This window comes from Vigna umbellata, chromosome 5 (genome assembly GCF_029865625.1).
Source record: "Vigna umbellata cultivar VRB3 chromosome 5, Vumbellata_1.0, whole genome shotgun sequence".
NCBI classification, from domain to species: domain Eukaryota; kingdom Viridiplantae; phylum Streptophyta; class Magnoliopsida; order Fabales; family Fabaceae; genus Vigna; species Vigna umbellata.
Window position 1 is genome coordinate 57,910,040 of NC_142169.1, and position 22,248 is coordinate 57,932,287.

The 22,248-nt window shown below is 31.5% G+C and overlaps 2 protein-coding genes across 2 annotated transcripts; both read right to left on the reverse strand.

Moving 5' to 3' along the window:
• Nucleotides 1–1,253: 1,253 nt before the first annotated feature.
• LOC124824292 (transcription factor RF2b-like) lies at nt 1,254–4,719 on the reverse strand. Its single transcript, XM_047296704.2, has 4 exons — nt 4,127–4,719; nt 2,936–3,068; nt 2,305–2,389; nt 1,254–2,213 (listed from the first exon to the last, which is right to left on the reverse strand). The coding sequence occupies exons 1-4, from the start codon at nt 4,687–4,689 to the stop codon at nt 1,843–1,845; spliced, it is 1,152 nt and encodes a 383-aa protein (XP_047152660.2). The 5' UTR covers nt 4,690–4,719; the 3' UTR covers nt 1,254–1,842.
• Nucleotides 4,720–19,838: 15,119 nt separating this feature from the next.
• LOC124824293 (17.5 kDa class I heat shock protein-like) lies at nt 19,839–20,595 on the reverse strand. The gene has a single exon (XM_047296705.2). It carries the CDS (start codon nt 20,458–20,460, stop codon nt 19,990–19,992), a length of 471 nt encoding a protein of 156 aa, XP_047152661.1. The 5' UTR covers nt 20,461–20,595; the 3' UTR covers nt 19,839–19,989.
• Nucleotides 20,596–22,248: the final 1,653 nt, after the last annotated feature.

Genomic DNA, 22,248 nt, shown 5'->3' on the forward strand with positions numbered 1-22,248 from the left:
TGGTTCTATTTAAGCTAATATCTTTATTTTTAAACTAAGTTATTGATTATTTTTTAAATGGTTTATATTTCCAAAATGTTTCTTTTGTTTATTAGTGTGTTTCTAATCTCCATAGAGATCGATGGTTTTTCAAATTTGATTTTTATGTAATTATTAAGTTACATCACTGAAATCATTTTCAAGTTATTTTCATGATTGATCATCACTGAAATCATTTCCATCTCGTGTCATCATTGAGAAATTTAAATTAAGGGCTAATTAGAAATATTGTCCATTTATTTCGTAAGCCAATTAAATGACGTATCGATGTTAACGTCTTATTTTAAATAATAATTATTTTTCAGTTTGAACTACAATAATTAAGGGAAGTAAACACATGTTTAACTCGTAGGTTCAACTCGTTTAATCTCTAGTTTTCTAGTTTTCGCGAGATAAGTTGACACTTTCAACCAACCAATTTGTTAGAATCCTCACTATCTAACACTCAAATGAGTTGAGTTAGGAATGGTCTGGTGGATTAACTCACTAATTAATTTTTTTTAGATTTATTAGTTAGTGATTACTATGGTAATAATACTATGATTTCTATTCTACTTAAATTTTATTAAAATATTCCAACAATGTAATTTAGTGTATATATATACAGATTTCTTTTAATTTTAATTCTTCCTTCTAAATTATATTTGATGAATCAATCAATAAACTGTTTCGAAAAATAGCCCATCAGTTAAACAATTAAAGTCTTTTAACTAAAATGGGCCATACCTATAAAAATTGGCAGGCCGGGACCTACCCACAACAATAATAGAGCCCATCACTTAAGATTTTTATTGTATCATGAATGACCCTCAGGTAAAAAGGGACTTCAATAATCCAGGTAAATTTGCTTCAGGTAGCAGGTTAAAAACAGTTGGGTATTGGTCACCTAAGAAAAGACAGCTGCTAAAACACAAATATGCCTTTATCTTTTCAGTGTTTTGGGACCGACCATGCAGATTTGAAATTTAATGTATTATAAGACAAAAAGTAGATGAGAAACTAGAAAGAGAGTTAAAAGGTTAGGAAGAGACAGAGAGAACGACGAGGACGGCGATTGTCGTTCTTATCCCTAAAACTTACGACAAAGGACAGTAGCTGTTACCAATGCCAAAATCAAAATACGTGGTGGAGGACATTTCAAACCTTATCTCCAAATTCATCATTGATGCAGTCCCCCACCAGAGTGAGTTATTATAAAATATCAACAGACACAGTTAGCTAAGATATTCTAGCTGTTATTAAATACCTCATTCGAGAAAGTGAGAAGCATAATAATACACAAGTCCAGTCTCTAAAACTCTAGTGTACACAACTATTGTGAATATGCCTAGATCTACAATAATAAGAGACATTTATGGAAGGAACTGAACTGAACAGAATCCATCTTACACATCCTTTCCTTGGTTTTGATTCATCTTACAATCCTTGAAATGGAACACAACAACAAATCACGGTACATAATGATACAAATGACTGGAGAGGGGTAGGTCAAGATTCTTCCCCCTCGTAAGATACCATGAGAATGACCTTTCATTCCCAGTGATCTAAAACCCACAAACACCAAAATGCCACGCTTCAAGATGACTGCGTGGGTGAAGTTTTGCGACAAAACCCCAGGGCTGCTTCGCCTTTTTGGGGAGCATCCCTAAGAATAAACAATTAATAATTAATCCTTAATCTGAAAGGAATATTTAATGGAACAGAGCACCTTCATTAGATGACTGCACGTCAACACTATAGACAATTGAAGAGAAGGGAATGATGCCATGGACAAGTCAGCAGGTCAAGCAATTTACGTCAAATTCAAAACGTAGTACTACTATCATTTGCGGATATTGAAGGGCCTTCAGATTTCACAAATGGTGATCCTTTGCTACTAATGTCAAGTCCCTGCAAACGACCAAGCTGGTCGTTTTGCAATATATCTGAGATTTGGTGAGAATTTGTTTGTTGCAGCTGATGAGCTGGCATGCTAGATTGGGAGAGACCATATGGAGGCAACTGCATATTCTGGTGACTAGGAGGACCTGAATGTGGTGGGATTGAAAAGAAATTTGACCCTGCAAATGGCATCTGGTGCATTCCCATATTGAAAGACTCAGAGTGGTTGTTCAATACCTCGCCAGTAGCAATCTTAAGCCTCTCAACTTCCTTCATCAATGCATCATTAAGAGCTACAACAAAACAGAGGTAAATTAGCATATAATTATGTAAAATATATGTATGACGTTGTATCTAAAGGAAGTGATTGGCTAAAACAGTTACCATCACGAAGTTGTGCCTGTTGCTCCATGGCTTGGAGACGGAGCTTAAGCTCGGTATTTTCACTACTCAGACCAGTTGTATCCCTCTATAAGTAACCAAGAAACGGTATTAGTTGTACTCTTATTCAGCCACAAGTTTATACATGAAAAAGCAAGTCAACTAGATATGAAGTTTAAGAAAAAAAAATCAGTAAGTGTACCAGGAATTACCAAGGTAATTTGTAAAATTAAATCCCTAAACTATGAATTAAAAAAATAGAGGAATTTGTGAAAAGAAAGACAAGACTGCATCTAATCACCTATGTCAAATTCTAGTCATTAAAATAATACCAATAAAGATATTTATCCTGTTATATTTTTAGTGCATTATTTGAGACAAAGGGAACAGATATGCGCATTGCTCACATAAGGTCGAATCAATTTTTGCAGCTAATAATGTAATATAATAAGAATCAAAACAAGAGAAAAAATGTAGCAGGCTTTAATGTAGGCCAGCCAACTTCTAAAAGATTTCTGGAAAAAAACATGAAGCCAATAAAATGCAGAGCCAATAAACATTATCGCCTCTGTTTCTTTGAAGGGGGGATGACAAATACTTAAGTAGTACATATAGATGAAAATCAACAACAAACCTGGTACAATGTGAGTTGGGCAGAAAGTGTTGTTGCCTCGGTTTGGAGGGTCTGAACTTTGCGCTCTAGTTCTTGTATATAGCGCGCCTTTCTTTCTTTTGAACGCGCAGCAGATTGCCGATTAGCTAGTATTCTATACAAAACAACAATACTTGTTGAGAATAACAAAACAAATGCATGGCAGCTACCAAAATGCAGGTACGGAAGATAAATGAAACTAGAAAGCAGTATCTCTGGCATAACCCTCACTCACTCGCATTCGCAGAACTCCCATCCCTATTTTAAACGTTCAACTGTTAGAAATCATAATTACACGGCCGTTATATATTTATTATATCAAAATAATTTAGACTATAAAGGAAGAAGATTCATAATTGTCTCTCTGCATATTCAGAACTTTTAACGTATCACTTTATAAAAACCATTATAATTAGATTTAACATAATTTTCCGACAGAAAAAGAGAATAGTATAATGACAGATCGTTTAAGTAGCAATCAGCAATTACAATTATATTGCGGGCTTCGAATCCTCCAGACTGATCATGCAACGGAAATGCACCACAACATTCATACTTTCTAACGATTGTCCCCAGTTTTGAAGTTAAAAAAGCAACGGCAGGGTGAAATATTCTCCCTATCTATTCATAAATCAATCACGTCTCAGTAAGTATACAATTTAATGATTCAGTAGTGTGACTGTGTATAAATGCCACTATCCATTGAATGATCACGTAACGTAAAATCTATACACGCACTGGAGTTATGAAACAAACTGTTGACCAAAGAACAGTACGAAAACAAGCAACTATCCAAATCATTGTCATGTCAAACATACAAGATTCTCCTATCAATGACAATTGAGCCCGAAACAGTGGCGCATCATCTAAATACATTTACAAGCCAACTCTAATTTTCAATATTAAAAGGAAATTACATAATCAAAGAATAGGCATATGTGAGTAAAAAGTAACTAATATGGAAACTCCCTGGAGCAACGCGAAATTCTAAAATCTCGGACAGAACAATTAATTAATTATTTAATTATGAAACAAACGTTGAGTTATTTACGTGATATCAACGTTAATATCCTGCATTAGGATTCTGAAACCGAAATCTAAAGGCGAAAACTATAAGCATCTTTCACGAAAATAAATTCGGAAAAATTTAAAGTGAAGGATGATAGAAGAGACCTCTTGGCACGCTTTGGATCAATGTTCCAAAGTTCCGCTAGCTTATCAGGAGGCATTGCTTTCTTCGCTTCCATGATCTCTCCGAACATGTTTGTCGACGAGGAACCGTCGACGGAGCTACTGTGCCGGTGTCTCGGCCGCGCCTCTGCAGCTCTCGGACTCTTCTCGCCGTCGTTGTGTTCGCTAGTACCGGCGCCGTTTCCGTAACCGCTCTGATCCGATCCATTTCCACCGCGGCCGGCGCCGTTAGCGCCACTGCCGAGCTTTTCAACGTCAATGTAGGTGGAGAAGAGGTCGTCCTCGGATCCGATCTCCTCTAGGCTCGCCGTCGAGGATCCGCCGTTGAACGGATCCGACGGCGAGAGGTCCATCATGTCGTCCGGAAGCCGGTAACTGACCTCCGAGAGTGCTCTCCGGTGGTGCGAGTGGGACTCGCCGGAGCCGGCGAAGGGAGCTGCGGAAGCACCGGCGCCGCGAAAGAACAACGAAGAAGACGGCGTCGGTGACGTGGCATTGGGATTAGGGTTAGGGTTTGAAGGTGAATCTTGCGTCTGTGTGGCCATTCCCTTCTGAGTTCTGTTTTTTCCGATCGATGCTCTGTTTCTAACACAATAACGCGCAATCTCTCGTCTTTCTTCCTCCCCACGTTGCCAACACATAAAATATTAAGAATTCTTAAAAGGAAAACAAAAATATATTATTTAATATTTGTTTATAAAATAACAACAAAAATTCCTGTTTAGCATAATTTATATTTTGCGGATTTATTATTTTTCCCAAGTCTTCTGACAAAAAGTTCTTATGGCATTGCTACACAAAAAAATATGTAAGATTGTAAATTTTGAAATGAAATGTTTAAGATGTGAAGAATCTAACAAATATTTAGGATTCCTTTTTAAATAATTAATGATTATTTAGTTTACTTACATTGCCAATGTTCAACCAATAAAAATATTGTATATGATTTTTCAGTGATTATTATAAAATCAACATATTTATTATGTACCATATATGTAATAGTTAGATAATAGTATTAGATGTATTCACATTTCCACTACATTTTAATTGAATTATTATTATTTTAATGTAAAAATGTTTAAAGTAACATGAAAATTGAATAATTAGACATAATAAATTAATTAATTTTTAAGAAAAATTAACGAAATTTGATCAGATAGGAAAGGAAAATATTAACTTAAAAGAAATTTTAAAAAAGAACAAATAATTTAAATTTTTAAAATGAAATATTTTTACACAATGACATCATATTTTCACTAAAAGAATAAAATGCAATAATTTTCTTTATCCCAAAAAATGTGAACTTAGAGTGCTAATATAATATATATCCTAAAAAATATTTCAATATTTTCAAGATTTAATATAAAAACATAAGTTTCTAATAGGAGAAAATAAAATACTTTTTTACTATAAATTTTAAAACCTTTTAATTAAAAAAGAAAAAGCATAACTTTCTCATCTTTATTATGCAAATTTTAAACTTCCTCACAATAATTAGCTAAAAATTAAAAATATTGACGTCTCAGTATAATTTATGGAAAATGAAAAAAAAAAACTAAGAATTAAACATATTTTTAATTTTTTAAACTTTTATTTTTCACTTTATTCTATTGTACATGCAAATATTAGTTAATTCACTTAATTGATAATAAAAGTTACAATCGTGAACACCATTTTCAAAAAGCATGTAGCTTCACATGCAAAATAATGTATAAAGAATTGATATGTTACTGTAGAACGAATAATTATTAGTGGAGTGGCTCATATTTGCACGCAATAATTTCATATTCAAATAGTCTATTTAATTAAAACCTATTTTACTTTATTTTGCAAATACATTCACTTGGTTACTTAACATGTGTTTCGTAGTGTAACGTGCAATAAATATTTTATTTGTACAGTTGGCCTTTTGACTTTAGAAATGTTTAAAAAATTTATGGTAGTGTAGATGATGTGAAAGATTGAATTTAAATGATACGAAGAGTACTATAAAGTTAATTAGGTTAAATTGAAACTTTGGTTTCCTGAATATATATATATATATATATGAATGCGTGAAAGATCATGATCGAAGGGTCAAACTATAATTTTATTTAGCGTCAAAAGATTGTTCAAATATAGTACGTATTAATTTAGATCCCACTTTGGTTTAATTCAGGTCTAATTAGAATATGCTTTTTAAACTTAGGTCTTTTTAGAAAATTGATCCTATATTTATATAATCCTCATCGATGTTATAAGTCAGTTTTGATTAAAAATATATATTTTAATATATATATATATATATATATATATAATATAATTTTTTTATATTTATTTGATATTAACTTTTTTATTTTTTTATTTTTAGAAAAATAAAAAAAATTGTGGACAATTTTATTCTTATACTATATATTAATTAAATATAAAAATGTGTCATGTAAGAGCCTGAAAATAATAAGGTTATTGGGTCTTATGTTGAGGCAGTCAGCCCATAAGCTAAGGACCCATGACCTTAGGAAGGGGTTTTCTAAAGATCAGAATTCCTTCATTTTGTCAGCTTTCTTTCTCTCTCTAAAACCCTTGCCCTAAAATTCTCTCTACCTTCTCTCTAGATTTTCTCTTCACTGAACCGATCAAATGTTGATTTGAAGGTGTTTCCGCGCTCGCTGCACCAAGGGACAGTTTGAACCGAATGTTTTTCCATTCCGACCGGTAAGTGTTTTTCCCTTTTCTTCAACCGTTCTTGAATCTAAGCCATGCAACTTGCTGGTTGCCTGTTTCTGGTAGTTTTTCTTTAGTTTCTCTGTCCCTTCCAACTCTAAGAAATGTGCTCTGCACCAATTTTTGGTGGCTTATAGGTGCTGTCAAACTCGCCTCTGTGAGGAGGTACTGATAGAACGTTCCTAGGAGTGGTACGGTTAAGCTTTCCAGGTAGGAGTGGTATGGTTAAGCTTTCTAGGTAAGGGGAGCTAATTATTTTTGTATGAATTTATTTTATAAAACTATATGCATATGAATGTTGAATTGGTGTGCTCTATGAAACTGTTTTATGACTTTTATTGTATTGGGTGTTATAACTGAAACTGTGAAATTGTGCATGTTGTGATGTGATGAATTTAATCTATTTTGAATGAGTTTGTTGGCTGAAATTGATCTTGTTGGGAGGTCTGGAGTAAGGGTTCTGTAATAGCATGTATATGGGTATTAAATAGATGTACAGGTACTGTTTGAGGTTGCTGTGAGAGGAAGTGAAAATATTAAAATTAGGCATTTCATATTTTGAGCATAAGAGCACAAGGTAGATAATTTAAATAAATTAATTGTTAATTGTTGAGAGCCTTTCTTTGTTGGTAGGATAGAGGAACCTTAAAAACCTGACTTGGCACATCCCTGATCATAGAGCAACCTTGGCCTGGTCCAGTCAGTTGTGACTAGTCATATGTGCTGGCGTCGAAGGTGAGTTTGATGCGTTCATACATCTGAGTCCTCTCTGGTGACCAATTGGGTTAAAGAAAGATCTCTACTAGGATGAAAATAAAATAAAACAAGTTGAATATAGATGCATAAAGTTATCATGTGTTAATTTCTAGTCAATTATAATTTTAGGAAATCAGTCACTGTGTGTTTGGAATTTAAAGTAAGAATCCATATATAAATATATATATATATATATATATATATATATATATTTAATATAATATATATTAGTTTAATATAATATAAAAATATATATTTATAACTTTACGTATCATATATGTATAATATAATGTAAATATATATATATATATTTATAATATAAAATACGTAATATATATATATATATATATATATATATATATATATATATATATATATATATTAGTTTAATGGTGCGTTGGTATTTCCAAACAATAACTCCAATATCCATTTTGCACTTTATGATTTATAGGATGGGCTGTTAGTTATGATTAATTTAGAATCCAGAGTAGCCTTGCTTGCAGTAAAACAGGTGCCTGAAAAGAGAGTTTGATATGCTTCTAATATAATATAAATATGTATATTTACAAGATACTATACGTATCATATATATATATATATATATATATATATATATATATATATATATATATATATATATATAAAGTAAGGATAGTTGTTTCTTAGATTGAAACGTGAGTGTTAATCAATAATTATATTACTTGTATGTATGTATAAATTGATGTATTTTATGAGCTGTTATGGGTTAGTTGGAACTGTTTGGTTCTTGGTATTGATTAACTTATATTCAATTGTGGAAATGTTATTTTTATAATTTATGAGTGGTGAGTATTGTATATTGTTGAGATTGTCTATATGTTGATTTTGGCAGAAAGTATATGATTATAAAGTGATGAAAGTATGATCCAAAGTTCCATCTGGGGAGGATCTCTTGGTGAGATCCTTAGTGTTTTAGAATGAAAGTAGGAGCTCAGTCTTGGGGGTCATTCTAAAACTCCAATGGCTAATCATACTCAAGTAGAGGGATTAATCCATGTGGTGAGGAGTAGCAGGAGGTCTTAGTCTTGGGGCTTCCAGAATGTCTTAAGGCCCGGAGCAGGCTAACCTCGTGAGTGTGGCAGGGTGGGGAACCCAAGTTTCATAAATCACCACGAGTGTAGGACCCGCCATAGCTCGACTATCATTCTAAAGTCCGGACGAGTCAAGTCTAGAAGATAACATGCTAAGATGTATGTCTTAAACTGCTTTGATTTAAGTTAACTCCTGTATGTTATGTGCTCGATATGAGGCATGCTTTTATATAATTAGCTCACCCTTGCTTGTTTGTGTGCTTGTTGTATGTGTTTTCTTTTGCAATGATCATCCACTTGGATGTGAGCAGAGGAAGATGAGGTTTCTTTGGAGGCAACATTAGAGAGAAATGAAGATGATGCTGCAGCTTAGACTCACTAGGAATTCTTAGTTCTCTTATGTCATTTTGAAGAACCTTGTTATGTTTTAAGTTTCAAATTCTGGGCATATTTTGGAATACTCTAGTGCTTGAAGTTTTAATTTCTTAGCAAATTGTAGAAGACTGTAATCTTATAATACTTTAAGTACATCTCTTAAGTGCTTTCTAATATTATAAATTGGTGATGTCTTTGCATATATATCTGCTATATATTTGGGATGCCACATGTCACACCGTTATTTTTTTTTAATGAATATCTAAAGTTACATGGAATTACAATTCTTTTCCAACAACTTTTTATTATGATATTACAATTTGTTCAGTGATGAATTAGAATTGAGATGATAATAGAATATATTAGGAATATTCATAACATATGATATATTTGAAGTTAAACAATTTTTAACTTCCAGCATAGACAACAATAAGTTTTCAAAAAAATATTTGGAACTTGCTTCATCATTATTTTATGAAAGGTTGGAAAAATTTTGTGATTGTTTCAACAAGTATCTATTATCATTAACTCGAGTTTTTGATAAATCAACTAATGTATCGCTTACATGATACTTAACTCTATTAAAATCATTTTCGAATGATTACCTATTTATATTAAAAAAAACTTTATAATAATTGTGAATCCTTATTTTATAGTTATATTAAGATTTAATACTTATTTTTATTTTTATTTTCGTCATTTTTGTTTAAAGGGGTCCTCGAGTTTTTTTGGAATTCAAAGTGATCATTTCTTTTTTATAAAATTTGTTCAATATAATCATTTTCGCTGAGGACGTCTAAATCGCTAACGGTAGTAGAGTCCACATCAAAAAAACATAATGGGCTATCACACAATAATGCTCATAGTGGTTGACTCACATCATCACATCGACACGTGATCACCCTCTTCCCCAAATCAAAAACCCTAAATTTTGTAGCTTGTGGTTGATTTTGATTTCTGTATTTAATAGAAAGTGATTTGGGGGTTTCGCTCCTTGTAGATGGTTTTGCGTTATCAATAGAGGTTGAACAAGTTCAATGATGGTGTGATTTGGGATTTTGCAGGTTTTCACGGAAGATGCGTAATTTTGCAGGTTCTCAAATCAATTGACTATTTCTCATTGACAAATTATTGACATCATATATCACAAAGACATAACTCTACTTCTAGAAGACTATGTGTTAAAATATCATAGATCTACGTTCATCAGATAATCTTAATTAAGTTGTTACTACAATTAGGGATGAGCATCAATCAAGTTGGATTGAATTCAAATCCAACCTGACCAATCCAATATAACTCAAATTTAACATTTTGAAAGTTATATTCAACCATTTGATTTATCAGGCTAATTGGATTTGGTTGTTTGTATTTCAGCTAGGGTTTTAGATTATGGATATATTATTAAATTAAATTTTTTTAAGGAAAAATTTTTTTTTGTTTGGAACGAATGACATAAATATAGTGAATCTTTAACTTAAAAAAAGAAAGGTATAATTTTAATAATGATTATTATAATAGATTATGATTTTACATATAGATTTTAACAGTACAGTATCATATTAAAAAAATATTAAAATATATTTACAAATTTATGAATTTTAAAATATAAATTCGAGTTTAGTCAAATATCCATAAGATTCCAATGTGTTATTTGAGCCTGACCACAATTGTTCATTTTAATGAATTTTATTTATCAACATTACCTGCTTATCCAATCTAACTCAAACATATGCTCAATTTACTTCAAATTTCTTTGGGTTCAGTTGGATACAATTTATTTGCTCAACCCTAACTACAATATAACTACATTAATAAGAACATGTTCCACTTGTATGAAGAATAAATCTTAATGATCTACCAGACACAACTCTTTTTCATATTATAGACTAGGTTATAAGAACTTCCTTTTACTCTTATCACCTGGTTTTTCTCTTCATAGAAATTTCTTTGTAAATAACTATGTTTACAATACACCACATCTAAAACTTATTTTCTTTAAGTTAAGAATATGTTCTCTCGCTTAGCCAACAAATGACTTACTAGTGGATTAAGCATGTGTTGCAATTCACTTAGCAAAATTTTGCTTACTTAGCCAAAGGTGTCACTAGATTTAGAGAATTTTGACTCACCTAATGAAATTTTCACTTGCCCAATGACTAGCCACTAAATATTTTATAAAAACAACTCCTTTTAGCGAGAATTTAGTCACCTCATGATCAAAACTCACTGATTTTCAACTAAATGAATTCGTCTAACAAGAATTTCCCAATAACCAAACTACTAGGAATTTTATTTAAAAGTTCGCTTAACGACCAAGCCTCTTGAGTTCTCAATTAATTGAATTTTTCCTACCAAGCGATAAGTCACCCAACAACTCTACATAATTCATAAAATTAATGAACATATCAGTAACCAAATTGGTGAGTAATTCTCTTTATATTAGTGCAAGAACTAGATTTACATTGTCAACTACCTATACACTAAAACCATAGTTGAAAAGAACATTATAGCAAACTTGTAATAATTATCTTAGAATCGTTGTCATATGTTGAGACTCAAAGTTTTAATGACCATTACTTCTAACTATCATCGTATATAAAACATAAGAAAAAATAACAATTGAATACAAAATTGTTACTATTATTATTATTATAATAATAATAATAATAATAATAATGAAAAAAAGTAATTACAAGCAAGTAAAAAACCCATTAGTGTAATGTAGAAAAGTCGTTAGTGCAATGGAAATTTTAAAACCCGGTGAGAATAAATATTTAAAAGTTGAGACAAGTGTAGGGAAATTCAATAACTTAATAAAGCACGTTCTCAAAAAGTTGTTTGGTCTTAAATTCGACTCACTAAGATTAATGGAAGCTAGCTTCAATTATGATCATGAATCATCATGCTGCCCTTTAAAATTAATTGAACCTAAGTTCGGATAATGATGATGCTGCCCTTTTACTCGTTCGCTTTTGCATTCCAAAGGTATACAATCTTTCATAGCATCATCTTAATTCAACACAAAAACCACTGACTAAACATTAATAATAAATTATCACTTTCTTCTTGTGAAAAAAAAAAGTTATAAACTTTTTTCTATAGAAAATCACAAGGTATCGAAAAATATATTTTAGTTTCTTAACTACTTAACGGGGTAAAAGTATTGTACACAATGATTATTTTAAGTGATTAATAGTAAACAAATGTTTAAAATGTTATTTTCTTTATATTTTTAAGATAATAAATATCATTTTACTAAAAGTGTCTATTTTTTATTATTTTAAATCAGTGGTAATAAAAAGGGTTTTTGTGCCGACAATATTTTTCCCATAAGTGTTGTAATGTTTCTTTCTCAATCATTAAGGATCCATTCTATGTAACGTAACAAAATGAAAAATATTTTACCTGCTATAAGTTAAAGTCTGAAGTATAACTTTAACAACTAATGAAGACACTTTCTCTCTAGGTTAATTCTGCTGAATCACAATGCCACTGGTTTATATGTTTGAAGTTTGAACATGATGAATACTTATAATATCTTTCAATAATGCATTAAAGGGACCCATTTAATTTCCGTAAATCAGGCCAGCAGTTATCGTGAACATTTTTGGATTGTGTGGATTAATTAATAACTGACTTAATACAATTTTATTACAATTTTGAATTATAAATACACTTCATGCATGGAGGTGTTCAATATGGTGTAGTGTAAAAAAAAATATACTTGAAGGTATTTGAAGGTGACGTCAATGTTTTACTATGTATATCATACCTTATGTTTTGATGCTGGGATTGTTTTGTATTTAATTGAAACAATGAATTTTCCATTGTAATATCATTTATGAATTTATGGATGTATATATATGGTTTAACAAATATTTAAGTGATGGAATCTACTAATAAAGTTATTTGTCATAGTTGATTTAAAATAATTATGTAATATTTTAAGATATATTTGTTGACATAAATATTCATATATTAACATAGTTTGATTATTATATTATGATTATTGTGCTAATTATTATATATATATATATATATATATATATATATATATATATGATAAATTGTTATTTTTATTGATATTATCTATTTTTATCATATAAGTCATAGGTATAGAAACCTTATAGATACATATGGTATTTTATTAATAAATACACACAGTATTTTACTAGGAAATATACACTCTTATACTTACTTTCTTTTATACACTCTATATCTTAGTAATAACATTTTAAGTCCATCGTGTGGTTCTAGTAAAACTTTGTTCCGACCTCACTCTTCCATGATCACTACCTAAAGCCATGCTCAGTTGTCTCACTGGGTGAAATCCAACCTAGTAGCAGTCCTTCAAAATCAAGTACAACCACTAATCCATTAAAATGAACAACACAAACACCAGTATAAGAAGCTCGCTACCATATTTGTCCATCACTAGGACAATCTCCAAACACTAAACTAAAAGCTAACCATCCTAGAGCGGGAGATCTCCCCTCATCCAATAGTGTAGACTTGACACTCATAAACAAGAGAGAAATCTTTCTCCAAAAGTAGCGCGACAGAAGTCAGACCTTAACGTGTCGGGAGAGTCGTCAAGAAGAAGGTTATCATATTCCCAAGGCGGAGCCCAATTTGAGAGCATGACAAAACTCCCCATAAGTCCTAGTTGATCTACTAAACATAAATCCTATAAGAAATGTAGTAGGTCGACCTAACGTAAAGATAAGGAAACTTGCGGTCGATCTTGCCATTCGATCGGGATCTCCAAGCTTTACCGGTCATCTGGAAAAACAGATGAATCAGGAGACATTAGGCTAACCAAAGGCATCTCCAACATCAAAACTACCAAGATAAGGCCAACAACTACTTATGACAGGGAAAAATTTTACTCGTTCACAATGGAGGTAGCACGAGCTAGCATCCTAAAGGGAATCCTTATCAACATTCGCAAATACGATGGACAACCGACCAAATTACCCATCTAAAGGCCTACCTAATCCATATTAGTATTCATACTCAGAATAAAAGGTTATTTGACAGGATGTTCCCTACCACCTGGGATGGATCAACTTCGGACTACTACTATATGCTACTCCCATATTGCGTGGACTTCTTCGACACGCTAAGTACCATATGCATGGCCCGGTTCGCGAACCACAAAATGGTACCCACCACATCGACCGCCTTGAAATACATAGAGTAGGGGGAAAACAAGACCCTCAGAAACTTCATGGAGAGATTCACCGCTACAACCAGACTTAACTTCACATGGCCTTCAACTCGAACTTTTCTCTGAATCCCTCTTCACAAAAAGGTCGAACTACATGGATGATCTGAGGGAGCAAGTAGCCAAGTATAGGGCTATTGAAGAAAACAAGCCAAAGAGAGTGAAGAAGCCTAACACCCTAGCAACGGGAAGAATAAAAAGGGTAATGTCAATGACTGAGCCACGTCTCGATACAACCAGTACACCCCCTGAATGCTAGGGAAGCATGCAACCCAGAACTCATCCAGTTGTTAGAACATCGACCACCTCCCCTCAATGTCGATCCAGTGAAAAAATGTTCCTACAAAGCAAAGGACACACCACATAAGAGTGTCAGTTTTGAAGGATCTCAAAGTTGATCCGCTCTGGCACCTTGGCTGAATTCATAGGGAATCAGTGCCAAAGGCAAAAGGTAAGGAGGACTAGGCTATGGAATAGGATGTAGAGGCTACGCGAGACTAGGTCAGAAACAGTTAGAACAACATAACATGATTCTTTAGATCTTGCCACCAATTTGAATGCCCTTACTCTAAATCCCAATAAAAAAAACAATGAATTTTAGAAAGGAATTATTGGAGAGAACCTAAACTATTCACATAAAAAAATTGATATAATTTCCTTTACAAAACCTTAAGACAACATATTATATGATTTTTCTACTTATATATTGTTTTACATTATTATATTTACTTATTGTAACACCTCCATCTAGACCCACAAACATCATCACCAAGCTCATCATGCTAGGAATTGTAGTTTGTAGGATTGACTAGTCTATATGACAATTGTATTCATCTATCCTAAAAAGAATATTTCTGTTAAATAGTGTCAAATATCACTACAAGGCACCACCTGTAGTGTATGCAAGGCTTTATTAAAGAGAAAAAAAATATTAAATAAAAGATAGAGAAGAATTTTTTTTTTATCTTGAACCCAATAACGTAACAGTTGTTTAGGTCATCAACAAAAAAAAAAATTGAATTAATTAAGGAAACCATTAGTTAGAAAATAAGAGGTAAAAATTATTTATTTATGTGGCTGTAAAATGTTTACATGTGGATGTAAAATGTTTTTATATCACCTTAGAGTTTTGTCCTATGTAAATACAAGTTGAGGTATTGACTACTATGAATATAAACATAATTTTGGAGGGAAGTTTATTTGAATAATGTACTTTGGTAACGACATCAATAAAATTATTTAAGGAAATGCGAAGTTCAATATTTTAATAAAACTATTTGTTATCTTTAATCATATTAAATTGTTAGTTGATATTATTGGGAATTTAAGTGTGAGTTTAAGTTTTATATTGGATAAAAATGAGAAAGTAGAGCAATATATAAAGATGAAAGACCTATTAACCCATTACCTTAAGTTTTTTTATAAAGAGTGGTAACAGTTTCTTTTGTAGTTGAGCTCAATTCTTATTGGTGTTTGTATTTATCCAATGTATTTTAAAGTATCAAAATTTCTAATTTATTTAAAACCTAGACTTTATATAACCTAACTAACCACGCTAATTATTTTGGTGTAATTAACTATATATTTTGTTTCCCCTTTTGAAGCATGTTTTAGATGTTAAAAAAGAAAATGAAAGTATTCAAAGTAGTTTTAGATTGAATGTGATCATGAATTCATATACAACTTTATTCTATATATAACACATACCATTCGATTAGGAAAGATATTTACATACTATTGGATAGAAAATTTATAAATTTTGAAAATTTTAAATTTGAATTGATTTTTTAAAATTATTTATTTGGATGAGATAATTAAAGTTTATTAAAAAAAAGTATGCTTTACATAAAAAAATCATTCATGTTGATCATGACAAAGGCTCAACATAAATCTTCTTATGTTATTTTGTTCATTATGATAAAAATTCATTCATTATAAACCTAAATCAAATTTGGCTAAAATGAATAGAATATATATTTTTGAAATGACAATATATATATATATATTCAACCTCATTCTTCTTCTTTAATTCTTCTTTTATTTATTTTTCTCTCTTTTCATTCTTTAGAACATTTTCGTGAAACGAGAGAAAACCAGAGGGAACGAAACTCATTCAACCTCATTCTGGTATTTCACCTCATTCTAAATAATCATTTATTTTTTCATTCAACCTTATTCCTATTTTTGTAATTAAATATGAAAACCCTCTTTATTAAAAAAAATTCCCATAATTTATTAATATATAAAAATTAATTTTATTTTCTTAAATTTAACAAATTTCAACAGAAACTATTACTCTTTAAACTATACACAAAATAAAAATAATAAATTACAATATAGTGCAGGTAAATATGTAGTAAAAGATATTATAAAATACTGCAATTCAAAATTGCATCGTATTTAAAGTTAGCCTTAATATTTATGTACCAACAAATTATAATTTTTTTAAACTATTATTCACACGACAATTTCAAGATTTAATATAAATACTCATTTATACTAAATCTCAACTAAAAACTAATATCTGTTCAATATAAACATAAATACAAAATTAAATATAAATAAAGTTATTAAAATATAAAACATCTATTAAACGTACTAAATTTTTAAAATTCAATTATTTTGATTAAGTTCAGCTGAAATAATTTTAAACAATTGAAAAACAAATATTCTAACAATTTCTTAATCTCTTAAGTATTTTCGTGAAGATATTCATCTATTATTTTAGTTAAAATTCTAAAAAATAGTAATATATATATATATATATATATATATATATATATATATATATATATATATATATAAAACTTATGTAACCTCTTAAAGTGTACCAAATTTTAGTAGACAAAAAAAAATTTTATTCATAAAAAGACATATTTTAAACATAGGGATATTTTAATAATTTTTATTTTTAATTTAAAATAAAAAAATTAAAAAAATAAAAAATTATTCAAATACGCTTAAACCTTAAAACTTAGAATCTATAATATATAAAGGTATTTTTGTCAACTAAAATTTGATACACTTTAAAAGGTGACATAAGTTAGCAAACATATATATATATATATATATATATATATATATATATATATATATATATATAGGGGTTTGCTAACATTTTTCAGTTGGTATATTTTAGCAATGTGTACCGCTTTTAGGAGACAAAAATACATTCATATATTATGGATTCTAAGTTTTAAGATCAAGGATATTTGAATAATTTTCATTCTCAAAACTAAAAAAAGAAAGAAACCCCCAAACCCAGAAGATAAGTCCTTTTAGGTTTAATTATTCAAGCGATCCCCACTCTCAGGACAATGTGTCTACTTTGTCCTCACTTTTAAAAAAGTGTCAATTTTGTTCTCAAATGTGTATTGTGCATCAATCAAGGTCATTCCATTAATTTTTCAGAAACTACTTTAAATGTGTGGTGATGTGACAAAACACATTTGCAATGAGTAAAACTTTATAAATATGTAATGTGCAATGATGTTCTTCAAGAGAACCTTCCATTTTCAATGGAACTCACTTCGCTGTTAAAGAAAACTTGATTTTCCACTTTCAGTTTGTAGTCAATAAAATCCTTAATTTCACTTCTCTTCTTTGTTGTTGGAATTCCCAATTCATAAATGTTCACCCACAAATTTTTTTTCTAAATCCTAATTTCAAATTTTCGTATGAGAAAGCCCAAAATAAACACACACAATCATATATATTCAATACTAGCGTACCTTTGATCTTCAATGGAACCCATTTCACTATCAAAGAAAACTTGATTTTTCACTTTCATTTCGTTGTCAATGAAATCTCCAATTTCGTTTCTTTTTTTGCTGTTGGAATCTTGAATTCGTAAATGTTCATTGACTTAATTTTTTTCTAAACCTTAATTCCAAATTTTCACATCTGAAAACCCAATATGTATATTCGACACCAACACACTTTCGGATGTTTAATGAAACTCACCGTACTATTAAAGAAAGCTCGATTTTCCATTTTCACTTTGTCATCAATGAAATGCCCAATTCTGGAATCTTTAATTCATAAAACTACTTTTTTTTAATCTAATTAATCTCAAATTTTCACTTCAATGCATCTTCAACCTTTAATAGAACGCACTTCATTATTAAAAAAAACTTGATTTTCCTCTTTCAACGATAAAATTTTCAATTTCATTTTTCTTTTTCATTGTTGAATCCTCAATTTGTAAACATTTAATAACTTTTTTTCTAAATCCTAATCTCAAATTTCCATATCCAAAAGTTCTTGTAGTCAGAAAATAAATATCACCACACCACCAAATTTCAACCACAACCCATCTAATAATAAATTAATATTAACTATTTAAAAATAGATAAAATTGATACACATTAACAAAATTAATATTTTTTAAAAAGCGAGAACAAATAGATATACTTCCTGATAAATTAAGTTTTTTTCTTACTACTATACAAAATAAACCATATATAAGGAAAGGATTGGACAATAGTTAGAGAAGAGAAAAATATGAGAGAATTTAATTTTCAGTGCAATAACAAAGAAAAAAGTAATTATATGTTAAAAGAATTCGCACCTGCTCTTCCTTGACTTAACACTTAAATTAAAAAGTCTTTAAAATAAGGAGAATAATATGTTAACAAATTTTTTCACGAGTACGTAAGTCTTTAAAAATAACACATATATCAAAATGTTGTCAATGTTAAGATAACATATCTTTTTTCTTAAAATAACTCTAAGATTTTTTAACTGAGTTTATTTTTTCAATGAGTTTAAAGCCAGCTTGGACCTACGTCTACAGTTACAAAACGTTTATTTATAGTTCCAAATTCCTTCAAGACATCAATCTCAGTTCTACCAGCTTTTATCTTGTTCTGACATGCACGTTCTATTTTTCTTCCCTTCTTACCCATGCATGTTGACATTTACATCGAAGAATGTTACCAGAAAAAAAAACATTTATCCTAAAAGTGAACTTCAACATAATATCTATTTTAAAGAGAACTGATATCCATATTAGCTATTGTTTCTGTTGAAAAGGTTTAAGAGTCGATCGTCCTTATCGTTTAATTTTTTATTCTTCGAAACAAGTCAGATATTTTTTTCAAATCATTTTAATAAGTTATTAATTTGGTTAGTTGTTGACCCACAGAAAATTCTCTTCAAAATAAGTCAAATATTCTTTTCAATAAATCTAAATTATTTTATTTATATATTTATATTTATAAAACTTATGATAATCAAACATATTTATTAATATTTTTAATCAATCGATCTCAATAATCAATACTAATATCAATATATTTGTAAAACATAAATCTAACTCATTAATACCTGCTAATATTTCTATACCCATAAATGAATGATATTAACTCCAATTGATATATATATACTCATACAACTATACAACTATGGTCAGTTAATAATTATTTGCTAAAACTGACTCCATGTTTGAGTTATTCTTATATCAAATTATCATTAGTATATGTTAAAACACCTTTTATCATTTAGAAAAAAAACATTTTTATTAAGAATAAGATCGATAACTTTTATATTGCGCCGTGTATATGCAGGGAATAGTAAAATTTCAAACACTTCCAAGCACATACATTTTATTCATCTGTCAGACTGAGACAGATAAAGAGAGAAAAAAAAGACATAAAGTAAAGACACAACATCATCGTTTGATTCCGAGCAGATAGGTAACATTCGGGAGCCTAGCCAGTGATCTGAACGGGTTTCACATCGGGCTTCTTCACTTCCTCCTTGGGAACAGTGACAGTGAGCACTCCGTTCTCCATAGCAGCCTTAACCTCATTGACTTTGGCGTTCTCCGGCAGCCGGAAGCGGCGGAGGAAGCTGCCGCTGCTACGTTCCACGCGGTGCCACTTGTCGTTCTTGTCCTCTTTCTCCTTCGTCCTCTGTCCGCTGATTTGAAGCACCCTTCCCTCCTCGATCTCCACCTTCACCTCTTCCTTCTTCAGCCCCGGGAGATCCGCTTTGAACACGTGCGCCTCCGGGGTCTCCTTCCAGTCGATGCGAGTGTTGGCGATCGCCGCCGTCTCGCTCGACACCTCGGAGCGCGGAAAGGAGAGTGCGGTTTCGAATGGGTTCCACACGTCGAGGGAGAAGGGGTCGAAGACGTTGGTCGTTCGCCCTGTGCCGAAGAAACTTGGAATGAGCGACATCGTTTTGCTGAGATTTGTTGATGGATAGAACTGAGCTTGCTTATTGTTTATGAGACTTTGCTGAGTGATGAGAAAGTGGAGAAGAAGAAGCGTATTTATACGGAGTGAGGAGAGTGTTCGCGGGTTTTGAAGAAGATGAATGAATGAAGAAGATGCCAGCGTGGACGTAGAAAGAACCATGAAGATGTTTCGGGAACAACCAAAGCATATTTTTAACATACCACTGCCACGTGTACGGCTGTATTCACATCACCGGTCACCATGCATTTGCTACAGAGATAATATTTTTCGGACTCAGTATTAAATTTTTAAGTATAATTAAGTAAGTAATATTTTTATTCAAAATTACATATTATAAATTAAAAAGCTAAAATCAAGATTGTAAAAGCATACATAGTCATGAGTATGCATAATTATTGGTTTTTAAAAGATCAACAACTTAAGATGATTAATTTTAAAATATTTTATCTACAAATTTTATAATTAACATTAAATTAGCCAATTTTTTAAATATTACCCAAAATATAATATTTTTTAAAAATAGATTAAGACTAAAGTCACGTATTAAAAGAGATTAAAGTATCCAAAATTAATTATCACATCAAACAATACTTCTAAAATTCAAACAGTTCAATCAGAATAATTGAAAAGCAGACATGTGAAATGACGTGATGGCCAATGATAAATCAACGACTCTGCCTCATTCCATTTACACATTTAATTTATATTTAAATTTGCAAACATTTATTTAAATTATAGGCTTAATTACCTACTTAGTCCCATGTTCGGAAGTAATTTTCTGTTTAGTATCCGGTTTTAAAAATGTAGACATTTGGTACCTATGTTTTGAAATTTGTATCAATTGAATCCTATCCACTTAACGCCGTTATAATTGATAACGTTTTTCTGACTGTGTATGTGATTTGTGCAATCAATTGTGTCGTGGCAATGAGGTGGCTTAAGTGACTTGACGTGGCAGGCTGAATTGGAAATTTGAAATGGAGTTACATTTTTTAAATTGGGGATACCTTTCCGCACGGCCAAATCACCATTATTGGTTCCTCCAAGTTCAACTCATTTGCATCAACATTTGCATCAACATTTCATCTTCTCCTCTGAACGGGAGACTCCTAAGACACCTACCTACGCCACCCACGTCCCAGCCGCCGCGAGAGGATCCTCTACCTCATCCGAAGTTTCGCCGGTGACGCTAAGCACCACCAGGACCACTGCCGGCGATGCCGTTCACGCCCGTCGGAGCAGTTCTGGCCACCGCCTCCTCTAAGCAGACCGCCGCAAGTTGTTTCTGGTCTCTCTCCTTCTCTTTTCACCGTCGACCCAGCCACCCGTGCCACCACCTCTTGCGTCGCCGGCAAACCCCAAATACCACCGGATCCGTTCCCAACCGCGACGCCGTCAGCCTTGGAAGCCGCCGCCGATTGACTCTCCCCTTCTCCTTTATCTATTTTCTATTTTTGTGTTTGGGTAGTTAGGAATGGTGGGTTTCTGTTGTGTGCGTGTGTTTCCTGTTCAAAGATTCAACTCCTTTGGTGGTGATTAGAGATGAAAGGAAGCTTGATGGCTTAGTCCTAGTATCTGGTTTGGTTTTCTGGAATTCTGGGTGGTTGGCGGAGGGATAATGATTGTTGCTGGAGGGAAGTTTGGTTAATGGGTAAAGTTGAACTGGATGCTGGTTGATGATTGTGATGTTGGTTGTGAGACGGTGGAAGGGAAATCACGGGTGTTGGAGGTGATTGAAGAAGATGAAGACGTTAGGCGCAGGCCGTG

What these genes read in the sequence shown, in the direction of transcription:
- LOC124824292 (XM_047296704.2), bottom strand. Translation starts at nt 4,689, where the DNA reads ATGGCCACACAGACGCAAGATTCACCTTCAAACCCTAACCCTAATCCC. An exon ending in GATCCAAAGCGTGCCAAGAG is followed by an intron (nt 3,069 to 4,126) that starts GTCTCTTCTATC and finishes TGTTTTGTATAG; the next exon opens with AATACTAGCTAATCGGCAAT. An exon ending in ACAGGCACAACTTCGTGATG is followed by an intron (nt 2,214 to 2,304) that starts GTAACTGTTTTA and finishes GTTTTGTTGTAG; the next exon opens with CTCTTAATGATGCATTGATG.
- LOC124824293 (XM_047296705.2), bottom strand. Translation starts at nt 20,460, where the DNA reads ATGTCGCTCATTCCAAGTTTCTTCGGCACAGGGCGAACGACCAACGTC.